This window comes from Polyodon spathula, chromosome 7, assembly GCF_017654505.1.
Source record: "Polyodon spathula isolate WHYD16114869_AA chromosome 7, ASM1765450v1, whole genome shotgun sequence".
NCBI classification, from domain to species: Eukaryota; Metazoa; Chordata; class Actinopteri; order Acipenseriformes; family Polyodontidae; genus Polyodon; species Polyodon spathula.
Window position 1 is genome coordinate 43,552,779 of NC_054540.1, and position 27,775 is coordinate 43,580,553.

Sequence of the window (27,775 nt, forward strand, 5' to 3'; positions counted from 1 at the left end):
CAGTAAGAACAGATAGTAAATATATTAAATGGATGAGAATGATTTCAAATTAGAGAAATTACAAAAAATGTGAGTACGGTTACCTATAAGAGTAAAATCAAATACAAGATACAGTAAGTAGTTATAGTTAATAGCAGTAGTTGAATGCGGCAATGTATGGAGCAGCTCATTGCAAGTACAAGCTGATACAAGTACTGGTACAATGAGGTTTACAGATGCACAGGAAGGTGGTCAGGGACTAAGCAGTCCTGATATCCGTGGGTAGGTCATTCCACTACTGAGGAGCAAGGGGGAGAAGGAGCAGGCTCTGGAGGCAGGGGAGCAGAGGGGGGGGGGGGGGTACAGCTAGTCATCTGGAGGTGGAGGAGGGGAGGTGGCTAGAGGGGTATAGGGAGAAATGAAGGAGTCTAGAGATAGGAAAGAAAGAGGAGCCAGTGCAGAGAACGGAGCAGCAGTGTAGTGTTGGAGAATTGAGGAAGAAAAAAGACAAGGCAAGCAGCAGAGTAGTCGGTGAGGAAGGGGCAAATTCTGTGTATGTTGCTAGGAAGAAGTGAAAGGAGTGTGCCAGAGTTGAGATATTCTGAGAATAGGAGAGGGAGGGGTCAAGGGTGACACCAAGGTTCTTGGTGGATGAGGGTGGTGGATTCAAGTGAAATAGAGATAAAGATTGGTGGTAGGGGAGGAAGAAAAGGAGGTCTGATTTGGAGAGGTTGAATTTGCAAGTGCATCCAGAAGAAGATGGCCAAGAGATAGGTAGAGATACGGCAGGAAATATCAGGGTCAGAGGTGAAAGGACAGGAAAATCTGGGCATCATCAGCATAGAAGTGATACAAGAAACCATGGGAGGAGATGAGGGGACCCAGGGAGCAGGTGTAGAGAGAAAACAGGAGGGGTCCCAGGACTTTGCCTTGGTGGCACACTTGTCGAAAGAGAGCAAGAGGCTGAGGGTGAGCCACTCCAGGACACCTGTGCTTAGAGAGGTTAGAGAGGTAGGAGGAGAACCAGGAAAGAACAGTGACGGAGAGTCCCAGGTCATCAAGGGAGGACAGGAGAATAGAGTGGTCAACAATGTCAAAGACAGCAGATAGCTTGAGGAGAATTAGGACAGAGGAGAGGGAGGCATCACAAGCAGAGTAGATAGCTCATGATGGAGAGAAGAGCAGTTTCTGTGGAGTGCCAGATGAAATCAGATTGGAGGGGGTTGAGCAGAAAATGTGTTGACAGGAAAGCAGCATGCTTGGGGTGTACAACTGTATCATGTTTAAAGTTTGGGATTTGCTGTCATGCTGTTTGTAGCTTGGAGTTGTTTACATTATTTTCAGTATACTTTTAAGTGTTTGGAAGCTGAAATTACTTTTCTTATACCAATACAGTACTGGTGAGCGATAATCAGTTTGTTTGAAAACCAGGCTTTAATCAGTGATAATAGATGTATAGGCGATGTTTCTATGAGTGTTCTGGGGCTCAAGCACCAATGAGCCAAAAAATAAGGTCCTGCACTGTGCAAATAAATCACCTGTTCTGTCAAATTATAGTGTGGATGGTTCACAACCAGAACTGTTATTGCAGTGTTAAAAACATTCACTGGCAGCTCTGACGAACTGAAGGCGATCCTTCACATATTGGAATCACACAAATAGCTGCGGTCCCCTCATTTTAATTTGTATTTGTTGTGCTCTTATTAGCAATAGTATCCAACCTAGTATATTCAGTGTCCATCAGTTCTGGCAGACTCTGCTGTACTTGCTGAAGCGTTTTCCTCCCACTGTTAATTAAAAAAAAAATCTTGTGTTGCCACCTAGCTCACAATTTCATCCCGAGGGCTACAGTGAAACGTACTGTCTTTAAATTAAGACTGTAACAGGGCGAGGAGTCCTGTACAGTTATTTAATTATTTATTTTTAGAACAAGGTCTCCCCCCTACCCCTGTGTTATTTTGTGTTTGTTTACTATTATTTATTTATTGTATTTTATTTATTTAAAAGACGACGAGAGCCATGTGTGTGTGTTTTGGCAGAGGAGAGTTTTGGCAGCTCGTCCTCTGCCAGTGTAATTAATAAACTTGTGCAGATTGTAGCTAAGGGGTAATAGAATAATTACGAGCTAGTTAAACCCCTCGGCCACGGTATATAAGAGGATAGAGAACAAACTAAAATTAAAAAGACTAAGGAACAGTGAAGGCACCTGCCCAGCCTGACCTTAGGTTTAGTTGGTTATTATTTTTTTCATGATTTGCTTTATTTAAAAACTTTTATTTTGCTCTGTGAGCACTTTTTTTAAAAATATTTATTTTATTTTTCTTTAATAAAAACAAAGCCGCAACCATCTTTTGCCTGCAGTACCTGTCTGCTGGCCTGACGTCACCACACATGTCCATCCTGTCACACGTGGTGTCCAGCATGGGATCACTAGCGCTTCCTGGGCACTGGCCGGAAAGGGTACTACAGTTTTTCCAGTGAGCAAGAGAGGATGGGAGAAAAAAGGAGGATGGGAAGGAAGTCACAGCAGCAACAGGAGAAAGGTGAGAGGAGTTGGTTGTCCTGGGACCCCCATACTGGGAGGCCAACCAGGAGCAGTGGAGGGCTGAAAGGGCTCCCCTGTGCATCATGTGCAGGGAGTTTGAGCATATGAAGGACTGCCCATATGAAGACCCCTGCTTCTGGAAGGCTTACTCAATGGGGACGGTGTCCTGTGCATTCGGATGGTTTTGGCTACTGGAGCAGCAGACCCCATCATCTCCTCAAGCTAAGAGAGAGAGGAAGGTGAGGAGGAGGCAAAGAGGGGCTCTGCTTTTTCCTGTGTAGGACATATTCCCTGAATATGATAATACATGTAATAGATGTAAACTATAAACTTGTAATAGAAATGTAACTGGATTCATTAATGAAACTGTGTGTCTTGAGAAACGAGGCAAACTGCTGTGTCTTGAGAAGGGATCCTCTGGTTTGCAGACATACTGTACTATGTGACCTACTGATTAGAGGACTGGCACCTGAACTGGATTAGGCTGAGCAGACAGTTGAATTATGTATAGAAGATTCACATGTACAACAACAATTGTTTTGACGCAAGGAAGACATAAACTAGCAATGTCCCGGTGGAAAAGGACATTAAAACATCAAGGACTTGGAGTTTAAAGAGGCAAGAGTCACAAATGACCTCATGAAAGTATCTAATCAGCAGAGTGAAAAAGACTATAAACAAAGCGAAATTGAACATTTTGCGCTCCACATCGAATTCTGATCAAGGTGTTGTCACCCTGCTAAGCAAAGCTGCAACTCCGGGACTCTGCCTTTAAACGGAACCAAAACAAGACACTGCCTGGAACGGACCAAGACGAGGAAGCAAGCTGGAAGCGAGTCAACTGCTACAAGCAATGAGACTGAGGCCTGGCAAGAAGACTGCCATAAAACTTACAGCGACTGTTATCAGACAAACCAGTCTGGGCCTGTTGTACACCTAAACCCCACAGTATTCAAAAGAAACTGTGCCCTGCTCCCTGCATAGCTAAAAGATTCAACGAAGAGGGCAGAGCAGACGGGTGCTGTTGTGGATCCTACACCTAGGACTGGAGACTTTGTTGCAGCTGTTTGTTGATTCTATCGAGAATTGAAACCTTGTTGCAGAATTTGATCCAAAAGTGGGATTGAAGACTTCGTTGCTGAGAGGAGTTTTGTACTGGACACTTCAACAGATTGAATTTCCAAACCAGTGGACCAAAAGTCTAATCTTCAAGGAATCGTTGTGTATAATTCCAGTTGCATTTTCTTTACATGGAACTAAATAAATTAATTGAAACACATTCACATAAAATTGAACTGTTAGTTATTTAGTTTGCACACTTTGAGTGTGAAATAACTTTTAGTGAAACTTGATGAAGTAACTATAAGTAATCTACCTCATATTGTTTTATGAAGAATTTCTTTAAATGTAAACTTGCCATATACTTAATCTATATACCATTAATAAGCTTAATGTGATATGTTCTTAAGATTGTCTGCATTATCGCATGATTTCCATTACATAAGAGTAGCTGTTAAAACTTCATGCTGATTTGAAATTGGCTCTCACCAAGACGAGCACCAACTAAGAGGTAGATTTAGAGTAAACTAATGTGGTCCTTTTGCATCTCCATCCATTTGTGTTTCTTTCCATCTGTTGATGTAGATATCCTTCTGCCTGGTGTTGATGGTTCATCTCTGTGATCTTCAAGTGGGCACCTTCTGTCCTCTGTGTTTCGTTGACTAGCCCACGACACCTCAAGAGGGCTCAACAGTGATTCTGACATCCCAACATCACCCTCCTCCGTCCCCCACTCAACTCAGCCCAGCTTACTTACCTGTACATCAGCGTTGCTTTCTTTCTATTGTGCTTGAGATCCCCATCCAGAATCTTTCCATCTCAACCACAGCTAGCTGCTGCTTCTTTCTGCTGCTTCAGTTAAGTTATTCACTGTGCGACGCAACTCTTGGCCACTGAACCCGACATCTCAGAGAAACCGAGTTGTAGAATGTGCCACAAATCCTCAACAACCCACCTCCACTGGGTAAACTCGGACTCTCCATGCTCGCTGTTCTGCTTCAGCAGCTAGTTGAGCATATCGAAGTTTCTTCCTCTCATATGCCTCACCCACAGCATTCTCCTATGGCACTATTAACTCTACCAGATGAACAAGGCATGCTGATCCAGACCACAAGACAATGTCTGGTCAAAGTTTAGTGGTGGCAATTTCAGGTGGAAAAATAAGCCATTGATCAACATCTGCCAGCATCTTCCAGTCTCTAGCAGCTTCCAGTTGTCCTGGGCGAGGCTTGATTTTAACACCTTTTCTTGGTGGTTGCTGTCCTTGATGAAGCAATATTGTTTTTTATGTATAATGCTTTGATGGAACTAGTGGCAACTTATTGGTCAGGTTACACTTGTCTTCCAATGCTAAGGCCAAACATTGCAACACCTGGTCATGGCGCAGAGTAAACCGCCCCTTGGCTAAGATCCACCTTACATCCTGTCAAAATGTGCCTTAATGTTGCACGTGATGAACACAAAGGACATAAGGGATCCTCACCCACCCAGAGGTTTAGGTTCTGTGGTGATGGGAGAACATCATATGTTGATCTGATGAGGGAACTGATCCTGCTCTGTTCCATTGTTCATAGGTCTTGCCAGCTAATTTTGCATTGTTCCACACTCTCCCATCTCATCCATTTTCCCTGCTTGGTCTGGGAAACAGTCTTTACACACCTGATCCTTTCCTCCTGCTTTTGTACCTCATTGACTACCAGCTTCCTCAGTTGAGCTAGGGTTGGCTTGTGCCATGTAGGAGGAGCTGAACTGAGACCAAGACCCCCTCTTCCATGCTGAACTTGCCCCATAATATCACCAATTCGAAGGGCAGCCTTCCACAGACTTTGCCACCCATTTTCTTCCAGTTTTCAAAACAGGTGCTGCCTCCCTTACGCATTTGTCACAAGAATCTACTAATGTAATTTTGAGTCAGACTTTGGCACACTTAAACTCTTCTGTTAGAGCAGAGATTGGTAGCTGCAGTATTCCTTTACCATAAAGTTCCACTCTGCTGAGGCAGTGTGGAACTCCCAACCATTTCCTGAATTATGAAATGATTAAAGCTTCTAGCTTCTCAACTCTTGTCAAGGAAACCTCATACACAGTCAGTGGCCACAGCAGTCTTGGCAGTACAGCAAACTGAAAGCACCAGAGCCTGGTAAAGTGTTGCTGTCTATGCTCTTCAACCCTTCCACTGCTTGTTGTTTAACTTCTCCCACACAAACTGTGTCCTTTAGATCCCCGTCGTACCATCTCCCTAGACTTTTCACTGGCTTCTCGGACACTGTTGGCATTGCCTCACCATTAATGTAGAACCTTTTATCTACAACTTTACCTTCAATTGTAGAGATGCTCCTTGATTTAGTGGGCTTGAATTGCATTCGTGCCCATTCAATGTTATTGGTTAATTTTCCCAATAACCGATTAGTGCAGGATACTGTTGTAGTCATTGTTGTTATGTCATCCATGTATGCTCGAATTGGTGGTAGTCGCATTCCAGTAGCCAAGTGCTCTCCTCCTACTACCCATTTTGATGCCCTAATAATTACTTCCATTGCCATGGTAAAAGCCTGTGGAGAAATTGTACATCCTGCCATTATTCCAACTTGTAGGCATTGCCATGTAGTGTTGAATTCTGAAGTTAAAAAACTAAATTGCAAATCTCCAAAATAAGCTTTCACTAAATTTGTTATTGTTATCGGTATTCTGAAAAAGTCAAATACTACTTAAAGAAGTTCCTGTGGCACTGAACCATATGCATTAGCCAAATCCAGGAATGTCACATGGAGCTCCTTCCTCTCCTTTTTAGCTGATTGAATTTGTTGCCAGATTATACTGATGTGTTCTAAGCATCCTGGGAAACCTGGAATGCCCGCTTTTTGTACTGAACTGTCAATGAAGCAGTTCTTTAATAGGTAGGTTGACAAGTTTGTAGGCTGTCTAATTTTGTAATTCCCTTTTCCTGTAGCCCGAATCACTTCATATGACCCCTGCCATTTATCACATGGTTTTGATTCTGCGGAGGGAAGCAGCAGCATTTCCTTGTCTCCAAGTTGAAAGGTTCGAATTCGTGCATTTTGACTGTAATGCTGCTGTTGCTGCTGCGTTGATTTCAGGTTGTCCTGGGCCAAACTACGGACCAAATGTAAGCAATCTCTAAGTAGTAGCACATGCTGCACTACATTTTAGAACATAAAAAAGTTTACAAACAAGAGGAGGCCATTTGGCCCATCTTGCTCGTTTGGTTGTTATTAGCTTATTGATCCCAGAATCTCATCAGCAGCTCCTTGAAGGAACCCAGGGTGTCAGCTTCAACAACATTACTGGGGAGTTGGTTCCAGACCCTCACAATTCATTGTGTAAAAAAGTGCCTCCTATTTTCTGTTCTGAATGCCCCTGTGACAAAGTGGTGAATATGTGGAGGTGAGTACATTGAGTGGATTAATCACACAGACAAATGATTTACAGGTGCAAGGGTGTTTATTAATGAATATAGTGACCAGAGCCTTATGGCAAAACCTGCAAACAATAATAGTGATGGAATTGGTACTGCAACGTGTATCACTCCTGTTTGTAATCCCCCAAGTTTGACCCATAATCCAAAGTCCGGTTCTTTCACCCACACAAAACACAAACACAGACACAGTTCCAACAGTGCGTGATTTTAGTGCTAGTGGTGCAAAGACAGTTCCTGTAGTGGAAAGGTGAGTGGTGATGTCTGGGTTTTACGTTGGCCTGCGGCTGCAGCTCCGGATCATGTTTAGTATTCTTGGTGAGAAGACAAACAACACAAGACAAACAGGGTTATTACACAGACTAACAGAACACTCACGGTTTTGGTATGGACAATACGGGCTTCTTCTAGGTTGTCTGAATTAACCATATGCAAAGGAACAGATCACTGAAGCTACGCCCCCCCCCTATTTATACCCTCACCCATGACCTCTAGGTTAACAAGTGCATCCACTCCTCCAATCCTCAGATGCCACGTCATCTACCATCCAGGTCAGTGAGCTTGGGTGCCGTAACTCTGCCCCTTTCCTAAATGGCCAACTTCCACCTACCCTACGGAATAAATTGTCTTGCCATTTGCTTAAGGTTACTCTGTTCCTTCTTTCTAGTGCCCTCACAGGTCTGGAAGGAGATCTAACACCAGACGCCATTTGATCTCTGTCACAGCCCCTTTAATCTCCATTTGTGACCCCTGGTCCTTGTTTCTTTTTTCAGGTCGAAAAAGTCCCTTGGGTCGACATTGTCAATACCTTTTAGAATTCTGAATTCTTGAATCAGGTACAGTCTTCTTTGACAATTCTTTTAGTCTGTCTGCCCATGACATGACTTTTAAACCCGGAATAATTCTGGTCGCTCTTTCTAGAGCAGCAATATCCTTTTTGTAGCAAGGTGACCAGAACTCCTCCCACCCTTCTCTTAACAGTCTAGGCTGATACACTTGGGTCTTGGCGCTGACCACATGGCAAAACTGCTCAACGTCTTGCCTCAGCCATCTGTATACTCATTTTCTGAGCAGGGTTGAGCTAGTGTACCATATGGTCACAGAGCTTTTGCGCAACCACCTTGGGGCATGTATCCGGGAACCTGTTGTACTCTCTGAGCCTCATACAATGGGTCTCCTCCATAATATTCAGATGGCAGAGATTTGCTAGCTTTACGAGGTCATATTAAGCGTCGTCATTATCAGCCATAGCCTGATAGGCTGCTTGTGCTTCTCCGATTTGGCAGGGTCCCAGTTGGCTTGCCCAGAACTGATGGGGCCATGATGCGGTGGTAGCCAGAGCTTCCTCCATCATTTTATGCGTCCTCGCATTCGGGGCCACCACGAAGGGTTTTACTGCTGCTGTGAGCGGTATCGCTAGCCTGACCCTCTTGTGTACCTTTCCTCTCTCCGTCTATCCTCCACCTCCCGTCTGCTGTCCAGCTGCTCCAGCTGTGCCGACAGTGCAGCGTAGTCCATCCCACTTCTCTCACCACGTGTGACAGAGTGGTAAGTGAAAACAGGTGAGTGCAGTGCAGAGCGGACACAAAACAGACAGACAGTGACTTTCAGGTGCAAGGGTGTTTATTGATTTTAATTAACAATGTCCATAGCCTTATGGCGAACGCCTTTAAATAATAATGCTGGAGTGATACACTCCGACATGTATCACTGTATTTGTACATCCCTGGGTTTGACCTGTAACCAAAAGTCCAGTTTGCACACCTATACTAAACACAGAACACACACAGTTTTTAGTGTTATTGGCAGTCTAGTTTTAAAGACAGACAGTTATAACAAACATTAAAAACACACAAGACAAAACTCATGGTTCACAGCAAATAACACAGGCTCGTTGTAGGTTGTATCTAACCATTGACCAAGGAACAGATCATTTACACTACGACCCCGTATATATACCCTCCCTCATGACCCCTAGGTTAATGAATGCATCTGCTCCACCAATCCGCAGATGCTATGCTGTTTCCCGTCCGGGTCATTGAGTTGGGTACTGTAGCTCCGCCCCTTTTCTAGATGGCTGACTTCTACCTAACCCAAGGAATAAATTATCAGGCCATTTACTCCAGGGTACTCTGTTCCTTTTAGACAGCGCCCTCACAGGTTGGGAGGGAGATCTAACACCAAGACTAATTCGATCTCTGTCACACTTCCTCACAATTCTTCTATTTGTTCTTATTGAAAGAACCTTCATTCTTCCAGACTGAGGGAGCGTTGACAGCACCATGAGTTTTGTACTTCCTGGTAACAGAAACAATAGCTGAAATTGGGATAGTCAAATGCTTGGAAATCTTCTTGTATCCTTCTCCAGCTTTATGGCAATAAATCATTTTCTTCAGATAGCTCTTTACTTTTTCTCATATTGAATCACCCTATGCCTAACCCTTTTATACTCTCTAAGAATGTTCACCTATAATCCAGCATTCTCTAGATTTTGCTAGAATTAGGTTCTGCATTATCATATTGAAATTTCTAGCATCTTGTAGACAATATTATCATAGCATCAAAGGGTATGAATACTTTTGAATTAGCATTTTTTGAGTTTTGCAAAAAAAAAAAAAAAAAAAAAAACTCAAGTAAATAATTGTAGCATCTATTTCTTGTAACTTTTTTCCTCACCCACAAAAACAAAACATTTGCTACAAAATATTTTTTTGTTATTTGTTATTTCTAGAAATTATACATTTCCATGTTTCCATGTGGTATGTAAACGTTTAACCACAATTGCATATATAAATACATCACACTCTTAAATGACAATATCTGATCTTATCTGGGATTTAAATGTTTAAATGTTTAAATACATAGAAATTGTATTATTTAGCAAATTTCTTGTATCACACACAAGTTTCTATTCTATTTAGCATATTGCTTGTTTTTGAAAGATTTATGATAGTTAATTGCTGGGACTTTTGAAACAAGCTGAGGGAAGAGAAAAGGCTGTAAGTGTTAAAGAGATTTGTTGATCTGATGTGACATTACAGAAAAGAACATGTTCCATCGATGTGTGATGGACTGATAACGTTATACACCACCGATATGCTTCTTCAGTGTGGAAATATTCAATTGTTTTTAGACACTGGTATACTGAGAAAAGATATCTCTGCAGTGTACAATATATAATGGGATTCTACGATGGATATTGTCAAACACCTATTCAAAAATGAAGTCATGTGAACAAATTGTGTTTAATTTCAACACTAAAAGATAATAGTTTTGCACGAGACACCAGTACCAGAGGGCACAGTGGGACATGAAGTGGACATTAACAGATGATAGGATATTTAAACAAAGAGTGGTGTGGGTATGGAAGGGGTAAGCTAGCCGTGTTGTTGATGCTGAATCATTGTTATCCTTTAACTCTTAGCTTTCCATTTATTCAACGCTTGTCAGGCATGTCAGGTCCAATTTATTTTCAGACGCGCTGTTTATTTTTCACACACTGTTTAAAATAATAATTTTTCAGAGTAAAACAGGTTTAAAAGGTGTGCATACTGATAAATCCTCTCCAGATCATTCATTTTATCACCAACTCCTCATTAATGTGATCAGTCATTATTTTATTACTATAACATCTCATAAAGCTCTGCAAATGTCTGTGATATTTTCTGAGCGCTGGATGTGGAAGCAGCTGTCTCCTTTGTTTGTGTCCGTGTTATCTCTGTGGGGCAAGGGCTATCTTTATTGTTCAGATACGTCCTTTCTTCATCTTCATTCGGCTCCTATCAGTCTCACTGGGCCATTGAAAGGTTTCCTCTGCTTTTTCCAACGAAAAAATGACAAGACCTGTGCTTTACGCCTTTTTGATGACTGGAAAGGGAAAATTGTATTGTTGGACCTGGTCCGACATAGGACTGCAAAGGGTTAAGACCAAACTTGTGATCAATCAGCTACTAGAAAGTGGACGAGCACTGATGGGCCTCCTCTCATTCATTCACTTTCTCATGTTCTTATGATTCAAAGTTATCATTGTGCTTTGTGGTTTAGCTTTTTTCATGTTCAACTTTAATACATAATTGGAACTGGTCAACAACCAGCCAGTGCTATATTATGAAACATGATCAGCATCCCTATCCCTTTCTCTTTGACTCTGGTCTAACAGTTATATTATGCGATTCACCATACTGTATTTGAGCCTTTTGCCGAAACGTTTTTTCTAATAATCAATGATCATGTTTAGAAAGTAAGAAGGCTTGTTTGAGGAAGTTCGATACGGTTGCAGGAACTTGGTGTCCGTGCTTCAAATCAAGCATATTAGATGCAGACACATCCTTCCTGTACTCTGCCAAAAAATGGAAGTGTCTGCTCTGCACAGTAGATGTGTTTCTCTATTTGCATTACTTACCCTGTGATGTGGCTTTGTGCAAGCACACTAAGAAGAGAAATGTGTTGATCTCTTTAATAAACCCTTCTTCTCAAGACAAGCCTGTTAGCATCCTCAGAAACAATGCTGGGCGCTGTCCACACACACCTGTTCATGCTCTATGTATCAGGGTTACTGAGTCTGGGTGAAGCATTGTACAACACTGATAGGTGAAGCTTTGTGCAACACTGATAGGTGAAGCTTTGTGCAACACTGATAGATGAAGCATTGTGCAACACTGTCAGGTGAGGCATTGTGCAACACTGTTAGGTGAATCATTGTGAAACATGGATAGTTGAAGCATTGTGCAACACGAATAAGTGAAGCATTGTGCAACACTATCAGGTGAGGCATTGTGCAACACTGTGAGGTGAAGCATTGTGCAACACTGTGAGGTGAAGCATTGTGCAACACTGATAGATGAAGCATTGTGTAACACTGATAGGTGAAGCGTTGTGTAACACTGATAGGTGAAGCGTTGTGCATCACTGATTGGTGAAGCATTGTGCAACACTGATAGGTTTCCCACCTCAGTTCAGGAATCAGCATAGAGGAGTCTTTTCAGAAGCATTTTTGCTGAATAGTTAGTAAGCATAGCAAATAATTATCTAAGTACAAAAATATGAAATTACCCAGGTACAAAATGAAATATGAGGAATAAGCAGATGATTTAAAGTATGCGTCTAACTTTTCATATGTTTATATCCTGTCTGAAACATCAGTAGTGAAAATAAATGATTGTGTTAAATATATACCGAAGAGTGTATCCCCCATCAACACACCGATGGGAAAGTATTATAATCACAGAGGAGATTGGAACACCATGTCTGGGTAGCAGAAGCCAGCTCTCCTTCATACATATAGCATCTGATGCAAAGTAGAGATGCCAACCCACTGTGTATCTGAGACAGAAATACAATGAATCTTGGTTGTAAATCTTCCTCCCGACCTGTGAGGGCACTAAGCGAGGACAGTTTTTTCCCCAGGTCGGGAAGTCGCTCACTCTGGAAGAAGGCGAGACTCCATTGCAAGAATGTATAGACCCAGAAGGGAAACAATGTAGCAGCTGCAGATTATAAAGGCAGCTGCATTCGTTTAACAAGGGTCATGCGTGACAGCATATAAGGGCGACGGAGAATCGTAATCTAATCTTTCGCATTGGTTTGTAGTGAGTAAAAGCCAGGAGGACAGTGAACATGTATTGTTACCAAAAATCGTAAGTGTTGTGTTTTTGTTTGTTTGTAATTGTCTCGTCTTGTCTTGTATGTTACCAGACAGTTAGCACAGTTCCAGAGCTGTCGCCAGGGGCCAGCACGAAATCGGACAGCACAGAACCTTTGTCACAAATATAAAACTATCACCTACCACAAGCACTACTGCATGCACCCAGGACTGGTGACCATGTTTGTATTATTGTGGGATGGATATTTGTTTATTGTTTGGGACTGTCTGTTTTTATTATATACCCCATGCTGTACATATTGGTGTGTACTGCCAGGGGAACTATTGTTTGGTCGCAAGACCTGGAAAAACAATAAAATGTGACCCAGGACAGCGTAATCAGTCACTTGGTCAAAAATTTCAAAAACTGTTTTATTGTGGCAATGGATTGGACATATAATAAGCTTTAAAATAATACCACGCATATTGATACATCTCAAATGGGGCCCGAGATAAGACATTTTGAAATCAGCAAAGTCAGAAGACGCCATTTTGAGAAAATTAAGTTGAAACATGGGACACCTACTTTCCAGCTATTTCCTTAGCAACCATTATGTTAGAATTCTGAAAATGTAAATGCTTTTAAATTAAAAGTGCTGAACTATTTACATTTCACTTGGTATTTGCATATTCTAAAATACATATCTTGGACTACCTTACCTCAGTTAACATTAGCTAGTCCAGGATTAGTGCTGATTAGGTCAATTGCTGATAGTGGCGCTGATTTTTCCTAAGAGAATCAGATCCTTCTTGAAGTCTGGCAAAGAACCCATTGATGTCCTCATGTCAAATATATTTTCGTCAGAAAATACCTCAACACAGGGTTTCCCGTCATTCAGTTTGCAGCTGTATTTAGACAGCTGTAATTATGTTTTTGCTGCAACTCGGTTCTAGTATTGTTATCAATAACAATGTCAGCGACATGATTCTCCATCACCACAGCTACTTCATCAATGACAGCTTAGTCGTCATCACTATCATCACTGAAACGATGATCTTCGCTTATGCTGTCAACATTATCAGAGTCATCTACATCACCACTCTCACTGTCAGACTCAGACGAGCACGCACCATCACAAAAAATATACTGAAACCAGCTGCATCCAGTGTCTGTCAGTCGCAGCAGATTTCATGTTGCTGGATCGTAAAATGTTAAGAGAATTTGCAACATCCTGATCTTTTGATAAAGACATAATTCGCCTGTGATTTATTTATTTATTTATTTATTTGCCGGGGTTTAATATTGCAAGTTCTCTGCGTTCACAACCACAGCAATGCCGCTCTCACAGAAGTCAAAGCGCGTGGAGGCATTCAGCCAATTGGTGGATACTACAAGAAGGCAAATGACGTCACACATAGCAAAAAGCAGAACTGTTTCCACTGCAACCACTTCTTAAAACCATTTTCATTGGCTAAATAAGACGTCAGTCTATTAATGACCTACATAGCACAAAAGAGGGAAACTACAGCTTTCAAAAGATACCTGGATGATGTGTATGTGTGGAAGGACGATGTTGCTGTGATTCCATGAATTGTATGGATTTTAGTCTTTGTTTCAGCTGATTTTGACAATCTATAGGTCGCTGTTGTTACCAAACTGTCTATTTACAGTATAATAGAGACATTATTTCACAAAATAAACTTGATAAAATGATAGTTTGGACTGTTAAGTATACAAAAACGTGTAAAACTCAAAATCGATAATTCATGACTTCACTTAGTAATCTGGCCACTGTGTAATATCTACATATGTGACTTCCGACTGATTTTGCTGTCCCAGGTCACAAATATTTCCTAAAACTGGATTACAATTATTTCTGTCTGCTTCTTTCAAGCACTGCATCACCCCTGCACCTGTCTTCAATAAACCACTTTACCTCACATGGTGTCAGATAACGGGATCATGGACCACAACGCAGTAGCAGAGCTGCTGGAGGCACTGGATAGCAGACGAAAGAGGGAGGAGCACTACACTGCGCTCATTGAACAGGTAGGGCTGTAATTTTCCACAGCACCAGCTCCTACAGAAACACCAGCAATGTCGGCACCGAAGGCTCTGGTGATGGAGGATGACCTAGAGGTGTACCTGGTAGCATTTGAGCGGATGGCCATCACCGCATCATGGCCACTGGAGTTCTGGGCGAGCCAGCTGGGACCCTGCTTGATTGGGTAGGCTCAGGCAGCCACCAAGCTATGAGCGACCTCAATGCCACCAGTTATAATCTGGTCAAGCTGGCCATACTCCTTCGTCTAAACATTATGGCAGAGACTTACCGAGTACAGTTCAGGGAATACCAAAGATCCCACCTCAGGATGGTTGAGGAGGCAATTGTGTGACCACATAGTTCACTGGCTGGCCTTCAAGAACAAAACCAACCTGCATATGGAGGAAGCAGTGGTTGTGGAGCAATTCTGCCATGTGGTCGGCACTGATACCCAGGCTTGGATATGGTGCCACAATCCCCACACCCTAGAAGACGCTGTGAAACTGGCCAAGGATCATGAGGACTCCCTGGTCTCCGCCTGGACAAGGATACTGTCGATGCCTGCCAGCCGGAGCAGTTGAGCCTATCTTCTCTCTCCTCCACCACCATCTCCACCCTCAATCCCAGAAACCAAACCTACTAGATCTCCGGCCCCTATGGGCAACCTTGCCTCCTCTCCATGGAGATCAAGGTTGACCCCCAGTGGGGGTATAGCTGCTACCCCAGCCTCGTTGCCATATTAGCAACGAGACATTTATCTAAACAATGTTCCCTCCTTCTCCCTTATCTGTAACCAACAGGGGCACCAGGGCAGGTCATGCCCATCGGCAATGGAGTGTGATGTGGCAGTGTGCAATTGGGCATCTGGAGTGGGTAAGCACGGTGAAAATGGTCAAGAGGGGCCTTGTATTGTGAATGCAGTTTTAGGCAAGGTGACAACCCATGCATTAGTGGACACCGGGTCTGAGCAGACCTTGATGAAAGCAGCTGTCTTGGGTGGTGTGTCGTGGCAGCCACCAGGCCAGGTGGCGATCTCTTGCATCCATGGATATGCGGTGACATACCCCACCCTAAAAGTATATCTATCGGTAGAACTGATAAAATGCCACTTAATAGTTGGGGTGGCAAAAAGGCTACCACACCCAATAACTTTGGGTCGGGACTGGCCAAATTATAGAGAATTGGCTAAATTAATGGCAGTCTCAACCACACATGTAAACGTGGCAGACAAAAAGGAAAAGGAATTAATTGGTGAAGTGATTCCTTTTCAAGCTGAAATGTTTTCCCCACATTTTCCATCCTAGAAAAACAAATAAAGAGAGATGGACTGCAAAATGGGAGGGAACATCATTAAGACAAGGCTGGGGTCTGGTGGGAGAGTGCTCGGGTAGTAACAAACTCCATCAAAAGGAATTGGAATGCAGTGTGACCAAGAGAGCAAGGTTATGGGCCATCTAGGACAGATGCTACTCCTACCTCACTCAGTATAACAGACATGTGGTACACAAGTGCGGAAATAGTGTGGGACCAACATAATAACCCGTCACTAGTGCATGCTTGGGGGCAGGTCCAGTCTATTTAAGGTAAGGATGTTGATGGTTCTGGTGCGCTAGTATAGCCACACTTCAGTATCAAGGGGCAATTACTGTATAGAGTAAACCTAGCCGCGGGAACAGGACAGCCTGTAACACAATGGTTGGTTCCCAGTCTTGTTGGACCGAGGTCATGAAGCTGGTGCATGGTATCCCTTTTGCGGGACACCGCAGAGCTGTCAAAACAAAGGAGCGGATATTGGCTCGATTCTATTTGGTAGGTCTTCATACTGATGTGTCGAAATATGTAGCCATATGCCCAGACTGCAGCAAGTAGCACCGGGTCAAGTGTGTCCCGACCCTTTGGTTCCACTGCTGATTACTTCCACTCCTTTTGAATGCATAGCAATGAACATAGTGGGCCCTTGTTGTAATGTTGCCCCGCCCCTGGGTGTATTTCTGTGTTTTATGTTGCGTATAGTGTGTTAATGTTGGTGTATAGTCATTGGTACATGGGATGTAATATGGGGTATATGCACAGGTGTTTAAAATGTATATTTGTATTTAGGCACGAGGACTGCACAGCACTTCATGTGCAGGTAAAATGTAGTAATATGTGAGCACGGGGAATTGCACTTATTAATTCACGTGCAGTTGTACCGAGACTCCAATTGAATGATTGATTAGCAATCGAGTCTCGATACAGCTGCATAAAAGCAGCATGTTTCACTCACTCTCGGAGTTGTGTGTTTGGTGAGTGGAGAACGGGTGTAGAGATGATAAAGTAAAAGCAACATAAATAATTGATTACAGCTTACCGTTTTTGTCTGTGTAGTCCGTTTTGTTTGTCTCTTTGTTTTGGCTAAAGTGCCATGTCCTGTGTTTTGTTTGTCTTACAACCTTTTATTTTCTGTCTGTTCATTTATTAAATGCTGAGCGCAAGCAAGCGCTCAGCTTCACCAAAACTCCACCTCACTGTGTCACTTCTGTGTTTGTTCCTGTTTCTGGGCTGACGTCACCCAAGGCAGCCATCTTTGTGATAGCCCTTTTCTACCTTCTGACTCCGGATATACACATATATTAGTAGTGGTAGATTATGCAACTTCATAGCCGGAGGCAGTTCCATTGAGTTCCACTAGTACTGCTGCGATAGCAATAGAATCAGTGCGTATTATGGCTAGAGTAGGGATCCCCAAGGAGATCTTGACTGATCATGGAACCAACTTTCTGTCTAACACACTACAGCAGGTGTATAACATATTCAAAATACGTCCCATCAGGACGTCTGTTTATCATCCACAGACTGATGGTGGTGGATCGCTTTAATCAAACCTTGAAGTCGAAGCTGAGATGGTTTGTAACGCAAGAGCAAAAACATTGGGCATTGCTTTTTCCCTACCTCCTTGTTGCAGTGACAGAGGTGCTGCAGATTTCAACAGGGTTCTTCCCCTTCAAGCTCTTGTACGGCCGACAGCCTCACAGCATCCTCGATCTGTAGAGAGAGGGGTGGGAGGAGCACAAAGGCTCATCCAAAAACGTAGTGAAGCATTTGCTCCTACTAAGAGATTGCCTGGATTTAGTCAGTCGTTTGGCCCAGGATAACCTCAAATCGGCTCAGCAACGACAACAGCAGCATTACAATAAAAATGCACTAATTCAAACCTTTAGATCAGGAGACAAGGTAATGCTACTGCTTACCTGGCAGGGGCCATATGAAGTGGTTCGGGCTATAGGAAAGGTGAAATTGATTCCAGATGAGCAACAGGAGCTGCGTAAGCTTATTAAGAGTTCAGCGATGTTTTTTCTGACTTGCCATAAAAAAAAAACAAATAAACAAAAAAAACATTAAAATAGGACCCTGCTGGAGTTCTACATATTTTTACACACAAAAATACCCTAAAGATACCCACCTCTGTAAACACAATTTTACACATATTCTAGTGTAAAAAAAATGAGTGCAGACTCTTGTTTTTCTGACACAGCTTGGTATGAAAATGTCCCTATTTCAATAATCTAAGATGTGGCAGTGTTTACATCCTGTTGGATTAATTGATTGAACAAACCCCTCAGTCTAAATGAAAACTGAACGACACAAGGACATACTATGCTATAGATACCTGGCTACTCTGATTTTCCTATACTTATATCTTTGGTTTACTATTGTTCCCCACACTTTGTAGTACTTTCCCATGATTGCCCATGTTTTCCTACCCTTTGCTATACATTCACCATGGTAACCAAAATAAACTTAGATTAAACCTAGTAGGAAAATGGTTTTGAAACCATGCGTTATTATGAACATGAACACTGTAGAATGATTAGGGGGGTTGTTAAAGGATGCATTAACAGTACACCTAAATGATCATATATACTTTGAGCAAGGAAATGGTTATAAATCACATAGTGATGCTGCACTTTGAATATATAATGGCAAACTATTCCAGGCTTAGTACATGACATCTGCCTGGCCACCTTTGTTCTCAAGAAGGGGGGTGTAACAAGACGAGCAGCCCTGTACATTTAGTTGTTTATTTTTAGAACGGGGTCTCCCTCTCCGCCCCTGTGTTATTTTGTATTGATGTATTATGATTTATTTCTTGTATTTGTTATTATTTATGACAATGAAAGCCATGTATATTTATTTATGTATTGTTTTGAAGGCGCAGAATGTTTGTTTTGTTTTTGTAGTGGGTTGCAGTGTGGATTGGGACGCCCCATCCAGTAATAAACCTTGTGCGGAAGGTGGCCATCTACTTAATTAATTAAGTGATTCATTTGTTGCTGACTAGGATATGGTCACCTGCATAAATACCTGCAGCTCTCTCCCCTCAAAGTGAGTGTATGGAAGAGAGTACAAGAGCGAGCAAGGAATTTATAAAGATATAAAGGAATCGTGAAGGCTACTGCCCAGAAGAACCTTGTGTTTTGTGTTTGTGATTTATTTTTGTTAAAATATTTTGTTTCGCTCTGTGAGCAGTGTTTATTTTTTGTTTAAATATTTTATTTATTTTTGTATTAAAATAAAACGGTGCAAGCACCATTGCACCGTACCTGCAGTGGTTTGTTTTCTGTTCATCCTTCTGGCCTGACGTCAACACTTAGCTATTTCCTGTCACAGGGGGCCTCAGTTTACAGTCAGTATTCCGTAACTATAGTGCTCATTGACTTATCTTTTATAAAAGAGGAGCAAAATGAATGAGTCTTCTGAAAGGGAGGGTAACAGACCCGTCACAGGTCACATTAGACGGTGCTGAGGTCATCCAGCACAGCCTAAGACAAACAAAGAGGAACTTTATAAGTAAGCTTCCTAAAATGTTAAAATGTTATTATATATTATTATAGGGTTTCTTATACATACACTTATACATTGTTGCTGTATAAGACAGTATTGTTACAGACTGTCATTATTAAATAATTTATATTATTTACAACATCCTTTATTTAGATGTGATATTCATTATTTATATCAATTGCAGATTACTGACAATGCTTGTGGTGCTGTGTAAAAAGATGACATGGATGGTGACGTCATTCCCGGAAGAAACAGTACTGCCAGATGAAATGTGAATTGCAATGTTGCGCAGTTTAATCAATAAACAGAAAATAAAAGGTTGCAAGACAAACAAAACACAGGACACGGCACTGGTAGCCAAAACAAAGAGATGAAACAAAACGGACTAACACTAAACAAACAGTGGACTAACAGACAAACAAACACAGTGAGTCAAGACAGTTCTAACTATTAACTATTACTATTATTATTATTATTATTATTATTATTATTATTATTATTATTATTATTATACCTCCATCTCCACACCCATTCTCCACTCACCGAACACACAACCCTGAGTGAGTGAAAACATGCTGCTTTTATGCAGCTGTACCGAGACTCGATTGCTAATCAATCATTCAATTGGAGTCTTGGTACAGCTGCATGCGAATTAATAAAATGCAATTCCCCGTGCTCACATATTATTACATTTTACTTGCACATGAAGTTCTGTGCAATCCTCATGCCTAAATAAAAATATACATTTTAAACACTTATGTTACACAGATCCGTTTATATCCCGTGTACCAATGACTATACACCAACATTAACACACAACATACAACACAAAATACACACAGGGGTGGGGCACTTTGCCACATATATCCCCCTTGTGCAAAGCACACATAGCCTCAATGGCCACCTCCCCCTTTAAAATCCCAAAAGTCTCGTTCAAAGTCTTGGGCCAAGAACAGGGACTTTAAGGGGTTGATTGTAGGGGAATAATTGCATAGAACCATTCCTGTACCTGTTTGTTGCTACCCTGTACTACATTTATTCACTGAGTTATATGTTTTAAAATCTTTTGAGTTTGTGATCTATTATGTTTATAGAAATCAAGTAAATGTATTAAACTGCAGATGTGTAGTTGGGAACCAAACTGTGGGTGGTGGGACAAAAGGAACATGACATTCCACCTAAACTTTTATTGCATTACCACCTACTGAGTTGACTTCTCACTACCTTGTAAATACCTGTCTCCCCCCTGTTGTTAATTACCCCAGCTGAGCTGGCTCCAGCTTATTGGTTGAAAGGGAAACTACCCTGTCTCTCTGTAAAGGTATAATAACTGTATGCTAACTCTGTATGGCAGAACACTGCTCGGGTTTCCTAGCACTGATGTGCTGAGCTGTTCTCGTTTGCGCAAACTAATAAAGCTTTATATCTCTGAACACCTGGTGCAGTTGGCTCTTTTAGTTGCGGACCTGAAAAGTTCCACGACATGATGCGTGGCAATGTTGCCAGTAGCCAGGCTGCTACTGGCCATACTGTCAGCAGACTTGCTGACAGTGGGGCGAATCTCTTCTCTTGCTGTACCACTGGCAGTGGAAATTCTGCCAATGGTGCGGCTGTCAGCAGACTCCTTCAGCCTGGGCAAGTCCAGCAGCGGAAAAGCTGCTGGGGTTGGTGGCCTCCAGACCTCCCCCAAGTTCTCCGGCAGCGAAACTGCTGTGGGGGAAGGTGGTCTCCTGACCTCTCCCCCCTTCACAGCCGCCAGCTCCCTCTGGGGGGACTCCAGCCCCCAGAACTCTTGCAGCGAAATTGCTGTAGAGAAAGGTGGTTTCCTGACCTCTCCCTCCCTTTTTTTTCATCAGATGGAAAGCAACGCAAATGGATGGAGATGCAGATGGATCACATTAGTTTACTGTAAAGCTATGTCTTAGTTGGTGCTTTTCTTGGCAAGAGCCGAGTTCAGATCAGCATGAGTTTTTACCATCTACTTTTTTTTTTTTTTTTTTAAGAAAGTTTACAAACAAGAGGAGGCCATTACGTCGATCTTGCACGTTTGGTTGTTAGTAGCTTATTGATCCCAGAATCTCATCAACCAGCTTCTCGAAGGATACCAGGGTGTCAGCTTCAACAACATTACAGGGAGTTGGTTCCAGACCCTCACAATTCTCATGTAATGGAAATCGTAAACTCGTATTGAATCGTCTCAGATATGATCTACCCTCTGTGAGGGTTTGGCTTTAGATGAACTTCCTTATGAATGAATTGTTCAAAAGCTGTATGGTGAACCAACATTTTATTTAAAGTGTTATGGGAAAAATGTTTCATATTTATAAAGTAAAGATTTTTGCACTGCAAACAAACTGTTTTGTGTAACAGTCAGTTTTTAAAAAATCCAATGATGTGTGATGAATAATGTAAAGAAATAACAATACAAATCCCCCAAATAAACTTTAGGGTGGCCTTTATCATGAAAGCATTACTACAATGCTGTGGTCTAATGTAATGTTATCTTTGACATCATCACTGTTAAAACCACCAGGGAGATGGACTCCTCCTTTGATTTTGTGTGCCTCTACAGCGCTGTGAGCTGTGATTGACGCTACAGTCACAGCAGAGGAAGCACTAGGCATCGTGTTATTGTGACATTGATCTTCTGATGTATATCAATGAGGAATTTCCATGATAAAGTTACAGCATATATGTACAGCTTACACTTTCAGAAACTTTCTATCACTGAGGAAACTGCAGAAAACCACAGGCACTGAGGTAAGACTTGCACTTGTTTCAGAAGGTACTGTTTAATGAGTTCTATGATTCAGTTTTACTGGCACAGGTACTACAATAATTGACAGAGGAGTGTAATGAAATGCAAATAATATTGTCCATAATGACAGTAACATGAATCTGACATATAGATTGAGAGTACTGTATAGAAACATAGGTAGGCATTTCATTCTGCTTTGGAATGGTGTGTTGAATTTAGTAAATGAGTAGGGAAAAAAGCATTAATACATTTATCTGTTTAAAAAAAATCTTTTTATTCTGACGGCCATCTGTTTGGAACCTAAAAGTCGATTTTGTGTCATTTGTTTTTATTTTTATCTGTAAATTCAAAATACTCAATACATATTGTACGGTGAAACTATGTCAAGCAGAAAACATTTTGGCAAGATCCTAACGGAAACTGTTAGTAAATGATAACACTGAAAAGGCATCTTAGTTTTTATTTTTAATTTTATTCAAATACTTAAGGGTTTAGTTGCACTTCCATTACACACCTGCTGTTCTGTCGTATAGCTATCAGAAATAGAGACCTGCACATTCTGACACACAAGCATTGCTCAATAAAGTTTGTGAGGCAGCCTAGCCAATAAAAAGTAATGGAATGTTTTATTAGTTATGTAAATCCTCACTAATTAATTTCATTTCAAGGAAAATTATTAGTTTTGCTCTTACTCCAACAATGTTCTAGAGATATGATTTTAAAGAACAAAACAAATGGAGACTCAGGGATGATGAAAGTGATAAGGATTATCACACAATGTAACGTGCAGTTGCAGAGCTCACACATCGTATTTTTGGATCTTGTAATGCGCTTTGTGATGGTGGTCCACTATGAAAGGCGCTATATATAAACAAATAAATAAATAAATAAATAAATAAATAATTATATATATTGTGACCAGGCTTAGCTGTAGTTCGGGTTTGTGCCCTTTTAAAAACGTGACCCAAAGATAAAAACTTTGATTTTAGTACTTATATGTTTAGTACCTCGGAGCACTCATTAAACATATGCAGGTCCCTGACTAACGCACAGGACAGCAAAGCTGTTTACCGGCCAGAAACAAAACATAACACACTTTTAAACCAAACATAGGTTTTACCTTTGCATTTACACACCATAAAAAACAAGCACTTCACTCTACAGCCCCACCAAGCAAACTGGCTGCTCTCCTTTTAGACCCCCACACCTGGCATTAATTTACAATAGTTATCAGGTGCATGTGATAAAAATAAAACAAATACAATTAAACAATTAACAAATTCAATTAAATTAAACAATGAACTAAATTAAACCAAACGTGTGTTTGCACTTATTTTTAAGTAGGGATGAATCTGTTTCTCTCCCTGCTACCTCACATATATATATATATATATATATATATATATATATATATATATATATATATATATATATATATATCAAAAAGACGGCTGCAGTGGGTGACGTCAGACCAGAACCAGGGACCGGGAAATAAACAACAGAGAGGTGGGGTTTGGTGCAGATGAACGATTGTTCTTGCTCAGTATTTAAATAACAAAACAGACAGAAAATAAAAGGTTGAAAGACAAATAAGACACAGGACACAGTACTCGTAGCTAAAACAAAAAGACAAACAAAACAGACTACACAGACAAAACATGGTGAGCTTGTATTTTAACTATTAACTATTCTTATTACCTCCGTCTCCAATCCCGTTCTCCACTCACTGAACACACAACCCTGAGTGAGTGAAAACATGCTGCTTTTATGCAGCTGTACCGAGACTCAATTGCTAATCAATCATTCAATTGGAGTCGCGGTAAAACTGCACGTGAATTAATAAATTGCAATTCCCTGTGCTCACATATTATTACTTTTTACTTGCATGTGAAATGCTGTGCAATCCTCGTGCTTAAATACAAATATACATTTTAAACACTTGTATTACACAGACCCATTTTTATCCCGTATACCAATGACTATACACCAACATTAACACACAACATACAACACAAAATACACACAGGGGCGGGGCACTTGGCCACAATATATTATAGTGATGTTTATGGGATAAAAGCGAATGCTGTGTTCAGCTGTTTGCTCAACCATTAGTTAGACGCAGTCAATAAATAATAAACTTAAGCCAAAACTTTGAGAAATGACATCATTTAACATCTTTGATCAGCATAGCTACAACCTACACAACAGAAACTTTTTCTTTAATCAGATCAACAGTTTGTAGAAATCCCAACTCGATTTTTCCACACAAACACTTACCACTCCAACACACAAACACCAGTAAGCCAGTAGTTGCTGCAATTCACAGTTGGGTAGCAAAAGTTAATTCACTTTTTCTTTCTATGCTTGCAGTTTGAACATGATTGGGTTACCAACGCCACAGTCAACTGGACTGGACAATTCCACTGAGGCCTACACTATCTCTCCTCAAAGACCCTCCAATAACTGTGAGCTCCAAGATGGCATCCTGTCTGTGGTTCTTCCAATCAGTTATTCAGTGATCTGCATCCTCGGCCTGCTCAGCAACTCCGTGGCGCTGTGGGTGTTCACCTTGAACTATAGCAGCACAAAGACCTCTATCATAGTGTATATGAGGAATCTGGCCATAGCAGACTTCCTACTGGTCCTCTGTCTACCCCTCCGGATATACTACCAGAACCACCCGGGGCCCTTCCTCTTGTGCCAGACAGTGGGAGCTTTCTTCTACATTAACATGTATGCCAGCATCCTGTTCCTGGGCTTGATCAGCCTGGACAGGTTTCTGAAGATCACCAAACCCTTGCAAATTTATTGGCTCCACAAGGTGAGCTGCAGCATCACGGCCACTCGGTCCGTATGGCTTTTTCTCATTTTGGGAATGCTACCTTTTTTCTTTGAGAAGAGCAAACCTGGCTCGTGTGATGGGAAGTGCTTCCACTTTAAAAGCAAGAGCGTGGTGGGTGGCACCCTCAACCTTCTAGTGGTGGGCATTTTCTTCCTGCTCTCACTGCTCTTTCTCAACTTCTACAGCAAGATAGCAATGAAACTCAAATCTATGTCTATCGGAAAGGTCCAGCAGAACCGGAAAAGAGTTGTCATCATGAAAACCTTTGTGGTCCTCGCCATCTTCATCCTGTGCTTCCTGCCATACCACATTGTGCGCATTCCCTACGTGCTTTCTCAGTTGCATATAATCCAGGAACAGAGCTCCAAACAGACCCTGCACATTGCCAATGAACTAGTGCTCTGTCTGTCGGCCCTCAACAGCTGCTTGGACCCTGTCATCTACTTCTTCCTCTCCAACAAGTTCAGGAAAACCATAATATGCACCTTCGAAGGAAAGCTGAAAAAGGTTTACACCCTGAACCAGAGGGGCACAAGCTTTGTGAGGTCAGTCACTGAAATCTAGACTGAAGAACTGTATTGAGAAAAGCTGTACAGGGAGCCCAGAAGATTACAATGACTTGAACCACATTGATCAGAAACAGAAGGGAAACCACTCTTTCCCTACTCAACTCCTCACTGGAGAGAACATGTTACAGAACACCTACCACTGTGTGACTTGTCTAAAAGCATTATCTTTTAGGCTCAAATGGACATGTACGGAGTAACTGAACTGGCTATCATCTGAGTATTTTAAATTGAATATGCTCAGGTACTGTTACGATGATTTGCTTTCTTGTAATGAGATTATTCATTTGTTGTGTTGGCGTATACCTAACAGATCTTCTGGGCTCAGTCATTTTTAAAGCCCTTATCTCAGCTATCAAAGCGATGACTCCAAGCTGGTGAGCTTTGTGAACTATTTTGGTCACTGTCTGTGAGTCAGGGATTTCCATTAACAGTGACTTTTAGAATGAACTCTGCTGTAGGTTGCTTGTGGTTTCACATGCAATAAACCTGCTGTTTAGCAGCCCTGTAGTTACTGTTTCTCTCTGTAAATGAACTCACTTTGTACATTATTCAGATTTCCTATCTGTTTTATTAAACAATTATAATGAATAAAAAAAAAAATCTATCTAAATATATATCTTTATTATATATGAAAGTGTAATAAACGTTTGTTTTTTGATTGTCATGTTATTCTAAGGTGGTCTGAGGGAGACTTCAGTGTTTAACTTTTTATAGTTATTTAATTTAGTATTTAGTCAAGAAACTTGAAAAATATTTAATAAACATAAACATACAATTACAAAATGTAAGGAAATGGACACTTCATAAGTCAACAACGATTCACTCAGTGTTTTACGAATAGTAAGCTTTGTTTTTATAAAATGTCCAGTTATTTTTGGTGTAATGTGTGTGCTGTGATGGTAAGATGGTAAGAACATCTTTGAGGCTCTGTGCTGTGAGTGAATTCCCTGCTTTGAGGCATGCATACATATCACACAAGACCAAGCTGCTGAGCCAGTAAAGGGTTGGGAATGAATCGCAGGGGATGAATTCCACTCACTTCACACAACATTAATTTACAAAATTCTACTGCTTTATCAATAGATGAACTGTCAACAACCAGTTTACTAGAGTACTAACAAATTGTTTTCTGTTTTGTTAATGCTTTGTTTCTTATAATAATATAGTGTAAACTATTTCTTCTTATTATTAAAATACAAAATTAAACATATAAATAACCATAACATGAAGTACATTCAGAGTTGCAAAATATTCCTTCAGTGAGTTAGCATCTTTAAAAGACCTTTTAACAAATTTAAATCTATTCCAATGATATGATTGAGTAAAGAAAAAAAACAACTTTGAAATGTTTTTTTATTATTAAAAAAAATAAATAAATAAAGCTGCTAAAATTCTTTTGTAAATGTAAGTTTTAGCCCTTTTTAAATTGGCAGGGATGGGTTTATTATGTTCAGGTAGCTGGGCTTGATTAGGTTAATTAACGATCAATCAGCGCCCAGCCACCTGACATAAAAGGAGACCTCTGCTTCTCATTTGGGAGGAGGGAGCTGAGGAAGCAGGTTGGTGTTTGTGATTTTTGTGAGTTGTGAATGCTGCATCCAGTGAAGGCATTGCCCAGCCTGGAAACCTTTATTTTTGTAAGTTTGTTTTTTGTACTGTTTTTTTTGTGTTTAAATCCCTTAATTTTGCCCTTGTGCACTTTTATTTTTGTGTAGTTATAAAAAAATAATTATTTTATTATAAAAATAAAACACCAACTTGCTTCCTCAGCTCCCTCCTCCCAAATGAGAAGCAGAGGCCTCCATTTATGTCAGGTGGCTGGGTGCTGATTGATCATTAATTAACCTAATCAACCCCAGCCATCTGAATATAACAAACCCAGGCAGGTAGGGGAAATTAACCCCATCCCTGCCAATTTAAAAAGGGCAGAGCTTTGCCACATTCACAAAAATACCTAGATAATTATCTTTCTTTATTTCAATTTAAAGGTAAAACAATGTAATACATGGTGCAAGTTAATTATCTTCTTTTAATCAAAACTATTTAAATTAAGCTTGATATTTGCTGTGAACTGGTGAAAGCTAAGTAGACACATCACTGTTGTGGATTTGCAAAAACTCTCTGATTTATCCTGTGT

At 41.0% G+C, this 27,775-nt stretch overlaps 1 protein-coding gene across 1 annotated transcript; it reads left to right on the top strand.

The window, feature by feature from the left end:
- Window positions 1–22,096: 22,096 nt before the first annotated feature.
- LOC121317900 (probable G-protein coupled receptor 34) lies at window positions 22,097–25,949 on the top strand. Its single transcript, XM_041253992.1, has 2 exons — window positions 22,097–22,229; window positions 24,598–25,949. The coding sequence occupies exon 2, from the start codon at window positions 24,605–24,607 to the stop codon at window positions 25,631–25,633; it is 1,029 nt and encodes a 342-aa protein (XP_041109926.1). The 5' UTR covers window positions 22,097–22,229; window positions 24,598–24,604; the 3' UTR covers window positions 25,634–25,949.
- The last annotated feature ends 1,826 nt before the right edge of the window (window positions 25,950–27,775 follow it).